This window comes from Stegastes partitus, unplaced genomic scaffold, assembly GCF_000690725.1.
Source record: "Stegastes partitus isolate 25-593 unplaced genomic scaffold, Stegastes_partitus-1.0.2 Scaffold240, whole genome shotgun sequence".
Classification (NCBI taxonomy): Eukaryota; Metazoa; Chordata; class Actinopteri; family Pomacentridae; genus Stegastes; species Stegastes partitus.
In genome coordinates this window covers 184,709-196,854 of record NW_007577971.1, presented here as the reverse complement: position 1 = coordinate 196,854, position 12,146 = coordinate 184,709, and the positions used below count along the sequence as shown (strand labels likewise).

The 12,146-nt window shown below is 41.1% G+C and overlaps 1 protein-coding gene across 1 annotated transcript in view; it reads right to left on the bottom strand.

Annotated features, from left to right (window-relative positions):
* Nucleotides 1–2,634: 2,634 nt before the first annotated feature.
* slc7a10b (solute carrier family 7 member 10b) overlaps nucleotides 2,635–12,146 on the bottom strand; it is a 25,695-nt gene continuing 16,183 nt past the window's right edge. The window contains exons 5-12 of the mRNA XM_008281634.1: nucleotides 10,521–10,646; nucleotides 10,254–10,407; nucleotides 9,294–9,417; nucleotides 6,165–6,268; nucleotides 5,980–6,076; nucleotides 3,141–3,290; nucleotides 2,859–3,036; nucleotides 2,635–2,765 (exon numbers count right to left, since the gene is read on the bottom strand). Coding sequence (XP_008279856.1) covers nucleotides 2,635–2,765; nucleotides 2,859–3,036; nucleotides 3,141–3,290; nucleotides 5,980–6,076; nucleotides 6,165–6,268; nucleotides 9,294–9,417; nucleotides 10,254–10,407; nucleotides 10,521–10,646 — 1,064 coding nt within the window. The remainder of the gene's footprint in view (nucleotides 2,766–2,858; nucleotides 3,037–3,140; nucleotides 3,291–5,979; nucleotides 6,077–6,164; nucleotides 6,269–9,293; nucleotides 9,418–10,253; nucleotides 10,408–10,520; nucleotides 10,647–12,146) is intronic.

The following is a 12,146-nucleotide window of genomic DNA, read 5'->3' as shown; positions in this document are numbered from 1 at the left end:
CTGAGGCTCCCATAAAAACTGACCAAAAAACATTGTGGCTGTAATCTAAAAATGCCTGTATCGTTTCGTCCAGCTGACTCGCGGTGGCTGTGGCCTTCCTCTATTAGGCTAGTGACATCACTGCGATGCACATCTCATAATAAGATGTTCTGAGTTTCCATCTTGTAAACAGCTTTTATGTCAAATTTAAACATATTATTACAATTGCGAATACAAATATGGACATATGGACTCACATCAGCTAAAATCTCTCATAAATGCGAGTAAACCCAGCAAACATGAACATACATTGTATTTCCTAGCCCCTCCAATTTTTACCATCAATACCATGTGAAATCAATCATTGTGTCAAAGGTCTTGAGCTTGTTGAAATATTACGCGCAAAAGGCTACCAGAAATACTAAATGAAAAAAAAAAACACCAGCAACAAAACATGTTCACACTGACAAGAGCAATGTGTTAACATGTTTACCAAATCCACCATATTTGCCATCTTACATTAGCAGAAATGATGGTGAAAATATAGGATAAATGAAAATGATGAGACTACGGTGGTGCTCGATGAAAAGTCAGTTACAGAAGTTACTGAGATTGGACATTAATGTCTGTAACAAATCTCTTGGTAATCTATCCAATAGTCGCCAGGACACTTCAGTTAAAATCACAGATTTGCACTTAAGGAAGAGCAAGAGAAGTCCGCAAGATTTATCATCTGACACTATAAACTATTTTTTCACCAATCTAGTGAGAGCATATTTCAGTGGATTAAAAAAACATCTAATTAATATTATTAACTGCTAATGTGATTTTAAATTTAATTTTCTCACAGAGTACAAAGTTATGGGATAGGATGGTGGTATACATTTTGCAGTCTGTACTTTTCCGCATACAGAACCAGTCAAAGATCTGGACGCACCTTCTCATTCAATGGTTTTAATTTATTTTAATTATTTTCTACATTGTAGATTAATACTAAAGACATAAAAACTATGAAAGAACACATATGGAATTATGTAGTAAACAAAAAAGTATTAATTTCAGATTCTTTAAAGTAGCCCCCTTTTGCTTTGATGACAGCTTTACACACTCTTGACATTCTTTCAGTCAGCTTCATGAGATCGTCTCCTGGATGGTTTTGGATTAACAGCTGTGCCTTGTCAAGAGTCAATTTGTGGAATGACTTGCCTACTTAATGTGTTTGAGACAATCCGTTGTGTTGTGCAGAGGTAGGGTTAGTACACAGTGGATAGCCCTATTTGACTGCTGTTGTAATCCACAGCATGGCAAAAACCACTCAACTCAGGAAAGTGTGTGGTTCCCACCATGAAGCATGAAGGAGGAGGTGTGATGGTGTGGACCGGCTTTGCTGATGTCACTATTGGTGATTTATTCAAAATTCAAAACACATTAACCAGCATGGCTACCACAGCATTCTGCAGCGCCGTGCCATCCCATCTGGTTTGCACTTACTGGAACCATCCCTTGTTTTTTTTTTAACAAGACGATGAGCCAAACACACCTCCAGGCTCTGTGAGGGCTGTCTGACCGAGAAGGAAAGAGATGGAGTGCTGCACCACATGACCTGGCCTCCACAATCACCCAACCTAAACCCAACTGAGATGGTTTGGGATAAGTTGGATCACACAGTGAAGGAAAAGCAGCCAACAAGTGCTCAGCACCTCTGGGAAGTCCTTCAAGACTGTTGGAAAACCATCCAGGAGACGACCTCATGAAGCTGACTGAGAGAATGCCAAGAGTGTACAAAGGTGTCATCAAAGCAAGAGGGGGCTACATGGAAATATCTAAAATATAAAACATATTCTGGTTTGTCTAACCCTTTTTTCACTACATAATTCCATATATGCTCTTCTCACAGTTTTGATGTGTTCAGTATTAATCTACATTATAGAAAATAATTAAAATAAATAAACACCATAGAATGAGAATGTGTGTCCAAACGTTTGACTGGTATTGTACCTGACAGCTTGTCTCAACCCCTTGTTCCAGTAGGATCTGCTCCAAGACTGGCAAAACTTCAGAAATACATAGATTGGATGGGAAACGGGCTATATGATTGGTCAGACACAAAGAAGAGTTAAAAACACATAAGGACTGTACAATTTGTGGTCAACTCTGCACAAGACGAGGTGTGCTTTGAGGTTTCTTAAGTATTTGCATCAGACATACTGTAGTGTGCATGTACATTTTCTTGCTATTTTCAGAAGACTGACCATAAATCTGTTTTGGACTTGGTGTGAAAAGACTTTAAGGCACAAAAAATACCAACAACATCCAGAAGGAACTACCATGCATTGTCAGTCATTCACTGTTTTGTCATGTTACAGAAGAAGGAACAGGTGGATTCAAAAGGAGAATAAAAGTCTTTTTCACAACATGACACTGTTGGCATTAGGTTGTTGTACTTGAAGACTTAGTAGAAAATAGATGAAAATCAAAAGTGCAAGCAGCCCACACAGAGCAGCAGGCATTTCCACTTTACTGTTGGAAAAAAGAAGAGTCTTGCAGGGTCAAAGGTCAGACAAGAAGCTCCCATAGCATGAACAGTTGTCTGGACTTACATAATGACAGAATAAAAACAGGAGAAAAAGATCTTCATATATTCAGAGAAGAGTCTTAAGAATTGGCAGACAAGCTGCTCCTGCCTGATGACCGGTCAGTCCATTCTGAAGGATTTGCAATCTCAATGGGGTCAATCTGAGGAAAGACCACAAAACACAACCTCTGGCCCACATATGTCGCCCGCTCTGCAGAAAGACAAGTCAGAATAACACATCAGCAAAGTCAGAAAGGGCATAACACAAAAAACTACTTCTACCAACCAATTTTTAGAAACTAACCAATAAAGTTGTAAATGCACTTTGGTTTTTCTTTCCAATGGACACCAAGGAAGTAGACAGGTACACCAGTAAGCATGATGACCAGACCGACACCACAAACCACTGGCTCTGAGTAAAGACTGAATCCCAGCAGCAGTGCCCAGAACATCAGGTAGCACACAGGAACTAGCAGGTTCACCTGAAGAAGAACACTTCATGGATTAGGGATACTAACAGTTAATAGGTAATAATGAGGTAAGCGTGATGATGGTTAACTTCTGACACCTAGTTTGTTGGTTGTACCTTGATGGGCCGGTACAGGTTGGGTTTCTTCCAGCGGTAGTACAGCAGACCTGCAATGGTGACGCCGTATGACAGGTAGTTGATGAAGGAGACGTAGTTGATCAGGTTGTGTGTTTCTCCAATGCAGAGTATAACAATAGTGGCAGCACACTGTAAACCACAGCAAGGTATGAGAATCTGATCAGTATCAAAGAAGAACTACTCTGATTTCATGTGTCAAAGTCATTTCTCAGCTCATGGTTAGTAGTACTCAACCCGAGCAAATTGTTGCAGAAGGACTTTTGTGGCCATGTAGGAGCTTTGTCAAGTCCGATAAAATAACCCTGATGATGTTATTGTGACATCACTTCTGTAATCTCAGAGGGGAGTGACTAAGATTGCCATGTTAATGACTTCTATGCATTCACAAAGATTACAGATGTGCCTAGATTGAAATACTGTGCATTGACAATATTGTTTGTACAGCTATTCTGTTGGGGTTTTTATCACTTTTATTTATCTATTGCTATTACCTTCATTGTCTGACTTGCCTCCTTCACACTCTGCTGAAAACCGCCAAGTGCCCAATTTAAGGTCATGGCCTGATAAAGCCAACAGAACCACGTCTCTGCTCTTTGCAGAGGACTTTAAATGACTCCAAAGTTCCCAAACCAAACACTCTCCTCATCGGAGCTGCACCTGAAGATCATGTCCATGACAATGGAGGCACAACTTTAGAAGAGTGTAACATCGGCTGGAAATGTATTTGACTTGGTACTGAGAATACGGACATAGTTCTCATTTTGGTGATACAAGGACCATAAGGGCTATGATCAACAACCATTATACTCACAGTGTTTCCTGTGGCACATTGTTGTAGACCTTCTTCAAGCCTACAAAACACATGTAGACTGAACGGTAAAGCTCCCCTGATCCCCAAAGCTAGTCCACAAGGGTAAAGAGGAAGTTTATTGTTCAATCGCAAGGAGGACAGGTAAGCACTCCCTGTACCTCTCAAGGCCAGATTGCACCAAGGTGCCGGACTATCTTTGTTTTCCTCTCACCCATAAATCTAGATGTGCTTCCCACCAAAGGAGGGAGGAAGACTGAAGGTGTGAGGGAAAGCCTCAATTGATGCTGGCATTGCATGTTGCTCTGTTAGTGTCACTTCTCCTCAATTCAGTAAACCTTATTTCAACCTAAGTCATCTGAGTCTCCAGTGTGTCTCTCTGTGTCGGGTTCCTCATCCTACATCAACCTCTTCCAGAATTTCACAACAGCAGCATTGCCTTTAAACTGTATGATTTGGGTCAAATGTTTTGGGGTTCCTTCCACAAGCTTCACACAATAGTTTGATGAATTCTGGCCCATTCCTCCTGACAGAACTGGTGGAACTGAGTCAGGGTTTTTGGCTGCCTTGCTCCACACGCCTTTTCAGCTCTGCCTACAAATTTTCTCTAGGCTTGAGATCAGGGCTTTGTGATGGCCACTCCACAACATTGACTTTGTTGTAATGAAGCCTCTTTGTAACTAATCTGGTGGTATGCTTAGGGTCATTGTCCATTTGGAAGACCCGTTTGTGCCCAAGCTTTAACTTCCTGGCTGACGTCTTGAGATGTTGATCCAATATTTCCACCTAATTTCCTTTCCTCATGATGCCATCTATTTTGTGAAGTGCACCAGTCCCTCCTGCAGCAAAACACCTCCACAACATGATGCTGCCACTCCCATACGTCACAGTTGGGATGGTGTTCTCAGGTTTGCAAGCCATCCATCCATCATCTATACACTGCTTAATCTTCACTAGGGTTGCGAGGGGGGCTGGAGTCTATCCCAGCTGACTTAGGGCGAAGGCAGGGGGCACCCTGTACAGGTCGCCAGTCTATCACAGGGCCACACTTAGAGACAGACAACCAAGCACACTCACATTCACACCTACAGACAATTTAGAATCACCATTTAAACTCATTGGACTGTGGGAGGAAGCCAGAGAACCCAGAGAGAACCCACGCTGCACGGGGAGAGCATGCAAACTCGCTACCTTCTTGCTGCGAGGCAATGGTGCTAACCCCCGAGCCACCTTGCAGCCCTAGGCTTGCGAGCTTCTCCCTTTTTCCTCCAAATGTAACGATGGTCATTATGGCCAAACAGTTCAGTTTTATTTTTGTCAGACCACAGGACATGTCTCCAGAAATGAAGGTCTTTGTCCCTGTGTGCATTTGCAAACTGTAATCTGATGTTTCTTTTGGAGTAATGTCTTCTTCCTCTCTGAGCATCCTTTCAGCCCATGTCAGTACAGGACTGGTTTTCACTGTGGATAATGATGAATCTCTTACCAGCTTCAGCAGAATCTTCACAAGGTCTTTTGCTTTTGTTCTGGGGTTGATTTGCACATTTCGCATCAAAACACTTCATCTCTGGGACACAAAACCTGTCTCCTGCCTGAGCACTATGAAGGCTGGACCAAATTGTTTGATGGCATAGTAATCTTAGTGTATGTAAACTTCTGACTTTGAAGAAAGTAATAAAAAAATGACAAAAATAGAGATAACTAAAGTTTGATTAATATTGTCTCAGGCAGACGATGGAAAAATGGGTTTTCTGAAGGTTTTTGAAGATAGAGTTATCTGTTTTTGTAAATGAACTCTTCATATACATACTTTTATATTTTTATCTGTTGTATTCTTTGTGTGTCACAGTCTTGTGCTGTTGCAATGCCCGAATTTCCCCTATGGGAATCAATAAAGAATTATCTTATCTTATCTTATCTTATCTTATCTTATCTTATCTTATCTTATATGAACATAAAAACTGAAATTACTGCAATAAATTTAAATATGATTTGAGAGACTTCACATACGCAGACCAGTAGGGCAGGGATGGGTGTACAGTTCTTATAGTGGATCATAGCCAGCAGGCTGGGCAGGTGACCCTCTCTGGCTCCTGAGAAACACAACCTGTTAACAGATACCAGACATACCATCAGCAGTTGTGTCTGAGCAGTGTTAGCCATTAGAGCATGCAGAAACAGACGGTGTGGCTCACCTGGAAGAGGTGAACAGGTAGCCGTTGATTCCTCCAAAGGTGGACAGAGCCACAGAGATCGGCATAATGACAGAGAACATTCCAAGCAGCTTCTCACCAAACGTCTGAACAGCAGAAAGAATCACTGACGTGTACAGATCTGAATTACCTATGCAACATGAATTATGGGTGGCTGATTTGTGCTTTGAGAGATAGTATATGTATCTATCTCCCATGTCTCGTGACAATGATCTGGCAAGCAATTCTACATCAAGACCTCCTAAAATACTAAATGAATGTTTATGAAAGATGTTATCAAGAAGATAAACATTGCAGACTTTTCATCGAGCATCACCAACAGGTCAAATTTGAAAAATGCCCAACATTGAGAAAAAGAACAACTAGATTCCTGTCAGCATGCTAGATATATGTATGTTTATTTGCTGACTTACTGTCAGCAAGTGCTGCTAAATGCTAGCATGTTAACATGGTCACTGAAAACAGGTCTGATTCTGATTCTGACGCTAAGGAGGCTTCAAGCACAGGTAAGCTGACGTACACTTGATGTGACAGCTGAGACTGATGACAGCTGAGCTACAGCTGACAATACAGATCAGAGTCGAGCTGAGTCCTAATGACAGCTGGCAGTTTGAAGATGTTCAGCAGACAGATTAGACTAATTTAATTTGACTTTTGACAAGGACGGAAAAAGTCAAACATTTTAACAGTATTCTTTGAGTGGGTTTTATCCATAACAATTCTTCTAGATTTTGAACTCATAAGCAGAATGACTGAACTGCGCACATGAAACATGACTACCGATGAATGTGAAACTTGGTTTCAATTAATTTTATAACTCAGCTCAACTCACAATGCAAAGCATTGCCTGGGCATATATACTGCTGCATGAAAGTTTGTGAACCCACCAAACATGGTCATTGTATTTGTAAAAAAAACAACAAAAAACCCCCAAAAAACATCCAAATCCCAATCTGTAAAGCAGACCTTTCAAATAAGGAACACAAAAAAAAAGAGATATATTTTTATTTTTTATTCAACAAAAGCAGTTTATTGCTCAAAAAATTGAAATCTGCTATGTGCAAAAGTAAGTGAACCCTTTTAGTTCATAGCTTGTGGCACCCCCTTTTGCAGCCATTACTTCAACCAAACGTCTTCTGTGACCACTAAACACTTTCCAACATCTGCTTATGGGGTTTTTGCCCACTCCTCCTTGCAGAATTCAGCCAGTTGAGAGAGGTTGGAGGGACATCTGGCATGTACCGCCCGCTTCAGGTCTCACAGCATTTCTATGGGATTGAGGTCCAGACTTTGACTGGACCAATCCAGAGTGTGAATCTTCTTTCTCTTAAGCCATTTCTTGGTCATTTTGATGGAATGCTTTGGGTCGTTGTCTTGTTGCATAATCCACTTCTGTCCCACCTTCAACTCCCTGACTGATGGCAGTCAATTCTGGCAAAGAATTTGTTGATAGGCCAAAGAATTCATTCTTCCCTGGACATTATTGAGTTGTCCAGGTCCGGAGAAACGCAGGCCCAGACCTTCACATTTCCAGCACCATGCTTCACTGTTGAAGGAGGTTCTTTTCTTGATATGCAGTGTTGACTTTTCTCCAAACATGGTGCCTGTGATTGTGGCCAAATAATTCCATTTTGGACTCACCTGTCCAGAGAATGGACTTCCAGAAGGCCTCTGCTTTGTCCAAATGCTGTCTGGCAAAGTTTAAATGGGCAACTTTGTTCTTTCTTGAGAGCAGTGGTGTCCTTCTAGCCACTCTCCCATGAATGCCATGTCTATTCATTTTTCACCTGATTGTAGACGCAAGTACATTTATTCCAGATACTGCCAGAGGTCTGTAGCTCTCTAGAGGTGGGTTGGCCTTTATTTTTTTTTCCTGGTGCTTCTTGGTGAAAGCTTTGATGGCCGTCCACTTCTCAGCAGAGTTGTGCTGATGCTTAGTGCCCTCCGTGTGTAAATGATCTTACAGTGGATGGCTGGAGCTGGAATATTCTGGAAATAGTTTTGTAGCTTTGCGAAGACTAATGGGTTGTCACCACCTTCTTTCTGATGTCCTCGAATGTCTCCTTTCCTCTCGGCGTGGTTGATCTGTGTGCGTTTCGTCTTGGCACAGCAGCGCTTTGGTTGGTTTCCTCTCTCTTTTAATCAGTGCTGCTCAAAACCTTTCCTAACGATGTCTCATTTGATTGGTCTGCTTAACTGGCTACTTGAGCACACACGTGTTTCACCTGAGTCTATTACCTACTTGACGTTACCAGTGTAGCTGGGGTTCACTTACTTTTGCACATGCTCTGATTCCATGTTTCATGTAGTCTGCTGGCTACTGACATAGTTCCCTCAAAACAAGTACATAGAATCCATAAATATGAACATAAACGTGACATTTGATATGTAAAAACTTGTGGTGGGATGCAGTTGAAAAAAAATTATCTAATTAATTAGAGGCTTTGTTATTAACTAATTGTGATTATCCACATTTTTCATTAAATAGCAATATTTGACACAATAAGCAGTTTTTCAATTCAAATAAACTTTGGTTGACAAACGAATCAATGAATAGACATTTACATGAAATTAAACAACAAAGATATTTATGTTTCTATATTTATGTTATCTATATTTATCTGTTTTTTTTTTCCATATAATTTGCATAATAATTTGGAATGGGGTGTACTTAAGGGGTTCACAAACTGTCAAGCAGCACTATAGGATGGACACTGTAGACACTTTTGAATTGCCCCTAGGGTATAAATAAAGTTATTTGAATTGAATTGAATACCAAAAATTGACCCAGTTTGGATGAATACAGCTCTAAGGCAATACTGGGTTATTCATGTTGCCAATCTCTTGTTCTAATGGATCTCAAAGGCATTCTACTGGATTCAAATCAACTGGAGAGGCTCCATGAAAGCAGTTTGACCAAATGGTGCATTATCATGCATCCATTGGAAGGTGATAAACTGTGTACCATTAAGGGACGCACATGTCAGCAACAACAGCAACATCTTGCCATGTTTCTGATCTAGGACTAATTCACCACTGAATAAATGCAATAACTGCAAAAACGTGAAAGCACACTTTTGCCACCAATCATTATTTAGCCACATTACTCACTACAGCCACGGCATTGGATGACAGCAGCTCCTCAGGCGACATAGAGGAGAAGTAGGCGATGTTGGTGAGCGTATACACAAAGGTCACCAATGGAATGGAGATGTAGATGGCACGCGGTAGATTCCTGAGCAAGGCCACACACCATGCACAAATAATACAGTCAAACGTCAAATAAACATGCGCTGAAGCTGATCACAGGCAAGAGAAGTTAAGAAGAAAATCTTTTGTTTTCATTTAACTTCCAGCGTCACATATTCATGTTGCGTTGTTTCATCATGAAACAGGTGGGTCGGACACTAGAAACTATGGGCAGCAGTTAATGTGGGTGGAAACTAACTACAGCAAAGACATTTGTCTTGTCAAAGATTTAGAGATAAAAATTACAAATTAGCTACTGATTTTGGACTAGATTCCTGTGACAGTTAAAAAAAAAGAAGAGAAATGGTGAAACTACAGGGTGTTTATGTTGCAAAAGTCCAGGTCCCACCGTATAATAATGTTAAAATGAATATATTTTAAACCTGGTATTATGAACTTTAAAATATAAAACCTGATAAAATGAACAACATGGAACATCACTCACCAGAACAGTCAATGGGTAGGAAAAAGCTTTGGTTATTAAAAGAATAGCTTGACATCATCTTATTTGTTGAAATTGTGTAAAAATCACAATATGTTGTTTAAAGGGCGCAGATAAGTGGCAAACCGTTTTTTGGACATTTTCTGAGTTTGAGTAGTTGTCAGACAACCAGGACAGACTTTCTGAAGCTACTGCTCCTGCTGAGAAATAGTCCAACAAATAATTGTCTGACAATATTTTTCAAGATGTCAAACTATTCTTTTAAGCTTTCATTTAGGCAAGAAGTGCACCCCCCAAAAGCCAGGAATGTCAACAAACAAGCAGAACCAAACAGAGACAAGCTGAGATGCAGGAATGTGATTTGATGTGTTGATATTCACCGTCTGGGTTCAACCACTTCCTCTGTGACATAGTTAAGGAAGTTCCAGCCGCTGAAGGCAAAGGAAGCCTGCAGGAAGGCCAGAGCAATCTGTCCAACTGAAGGCATCCTGTCCAGTGAAAAGGCCACCTGAGGTGTCAGCGCCTCATAGTGCCCTAGAAGACAAATAAGACATTTATTGATCTGTTTATTTTCTGTTTGTTTTTTTGTTTTTGTTTTTTAACCAGACAGAGCAGTAATGCTTCAGGACACATGCTAGGAGGTTTACCATTGAAGATCTGGACCAGACCAACTACAATGATCAGGCCCAAAGCCATCAGTTTCCCCACAGTGAAGATGTCCTGGATTCTGGTGGCCATGCGAACGCTGGAGCAGTTCACCCAGGTCAGCAGCACTGAGCGGGAAACACAGCAATGTCAGATGTCACTTCAACCAAGACCTAACACACAGAAAGCTGACTGATTAATCAATAATTATGGTGCCAAATTCATCTCCAGTCATTGATTAAACCTGGCAAAGTTAGATATTTTGAAGTTTTTGTCCATAGAAAGAATCCCTTCCTGCCGTAAGATGGCCTTGACAAAACTCTACACAGTTGCTTCCCTGAGACGGCGTAGATCTATCAAGTCCCTCTGCCCCGATCCCTCCCTACTCACTGCAGATCAAGCTACAACTCTACTGAAACACTATAAACCTGCTGTAAAACACATCATAATCTGGATATTTTCAGTCTTCTTTTATGCATTAAATAAAAAGTCTGAAGGGACAAGTCTAAAACCACAGCACTATCAATGGGACATTCAGGAGCTAAAAACCAAGGCTCAACTGCAGTTATGTGCATTAAAAGTCCAGTAAATAGACTGTGGGCAAGAAAATATCCTTTGGAGTGCATCTATTCCATAAACAGGCAAGACAGACAACTACAAAAACACACCTGGAATGCCTTCAGTGGAAACTTGTGTTTTGAGCCAAATATTGCCAATGCCATGCTAACATGTTGATGTTAAGCAGGTACAACCTTTGCCATGTTCACCATTTTAACAGGCTGCTGTTTGCTAAATAGTATTAAAACACAAAGTACAGTAGAGGCTGAAGAAATTATTTTTGCTGGTATTTTAATTAAAATGTCTGACGGGATGATGGTGCTACATGAAAGTCATTCATGTCTGATCTATTCAGCCATTTGCTGTGCCCACGTTATCTTGCAGAGGGGTTGGAGCCTATCCCAGGTAGGTGGTACTGTGCACTGGGCAAGTGGTGAGGTACACTCTGCACAGTCTGCAGGCCATCACAAGGCTAACACAGAGAGACGGACAAGCATGTACGCTCACACTCACATCTACAGCCAATACAGAATCACTAGTTAGCCCAGCATGCATGTCCCAGTGTCCCAGTTAGGACACCTGTGATCTTTCTGCGTGCAGCCTCCCTGTGCAGCGTGGGTTCTCTCCGGGTTCTCCGGCTTCCTCCCACAGTCCAAAAACATGTTGAGGTTAATTAGTGATTCTAAATTGTTTGTAGGTGTGAATGTGAGTGTGCTTGGTTGTCTGTCTCTAAGCGTAGCCCTGTGATAGACTGGTGACCTGTCCAGGGTGTCCCCTGTCTTCACCCTGAGTCAGCTGGGATAGACTCCAGCCCCCCACAACCCTCATGAGGATTAAACGGTGTATAGATAATGGATGGATGGATGATTATTCCAGGTGCTAGCATTACAGTCATGAACAAAAGTGTACATACACTTGTAAAGACCATGTATAATCTGACAGTCTTAAGTTTTTCTGTGATGAAATCTTTGATACACCAGTGTGTTTGTCACAAAAAACCTATTTCATAGATATATTACATACCTTCTGGAAATATGGCAAAATATGCAGAGTCAAAAATATATATACAG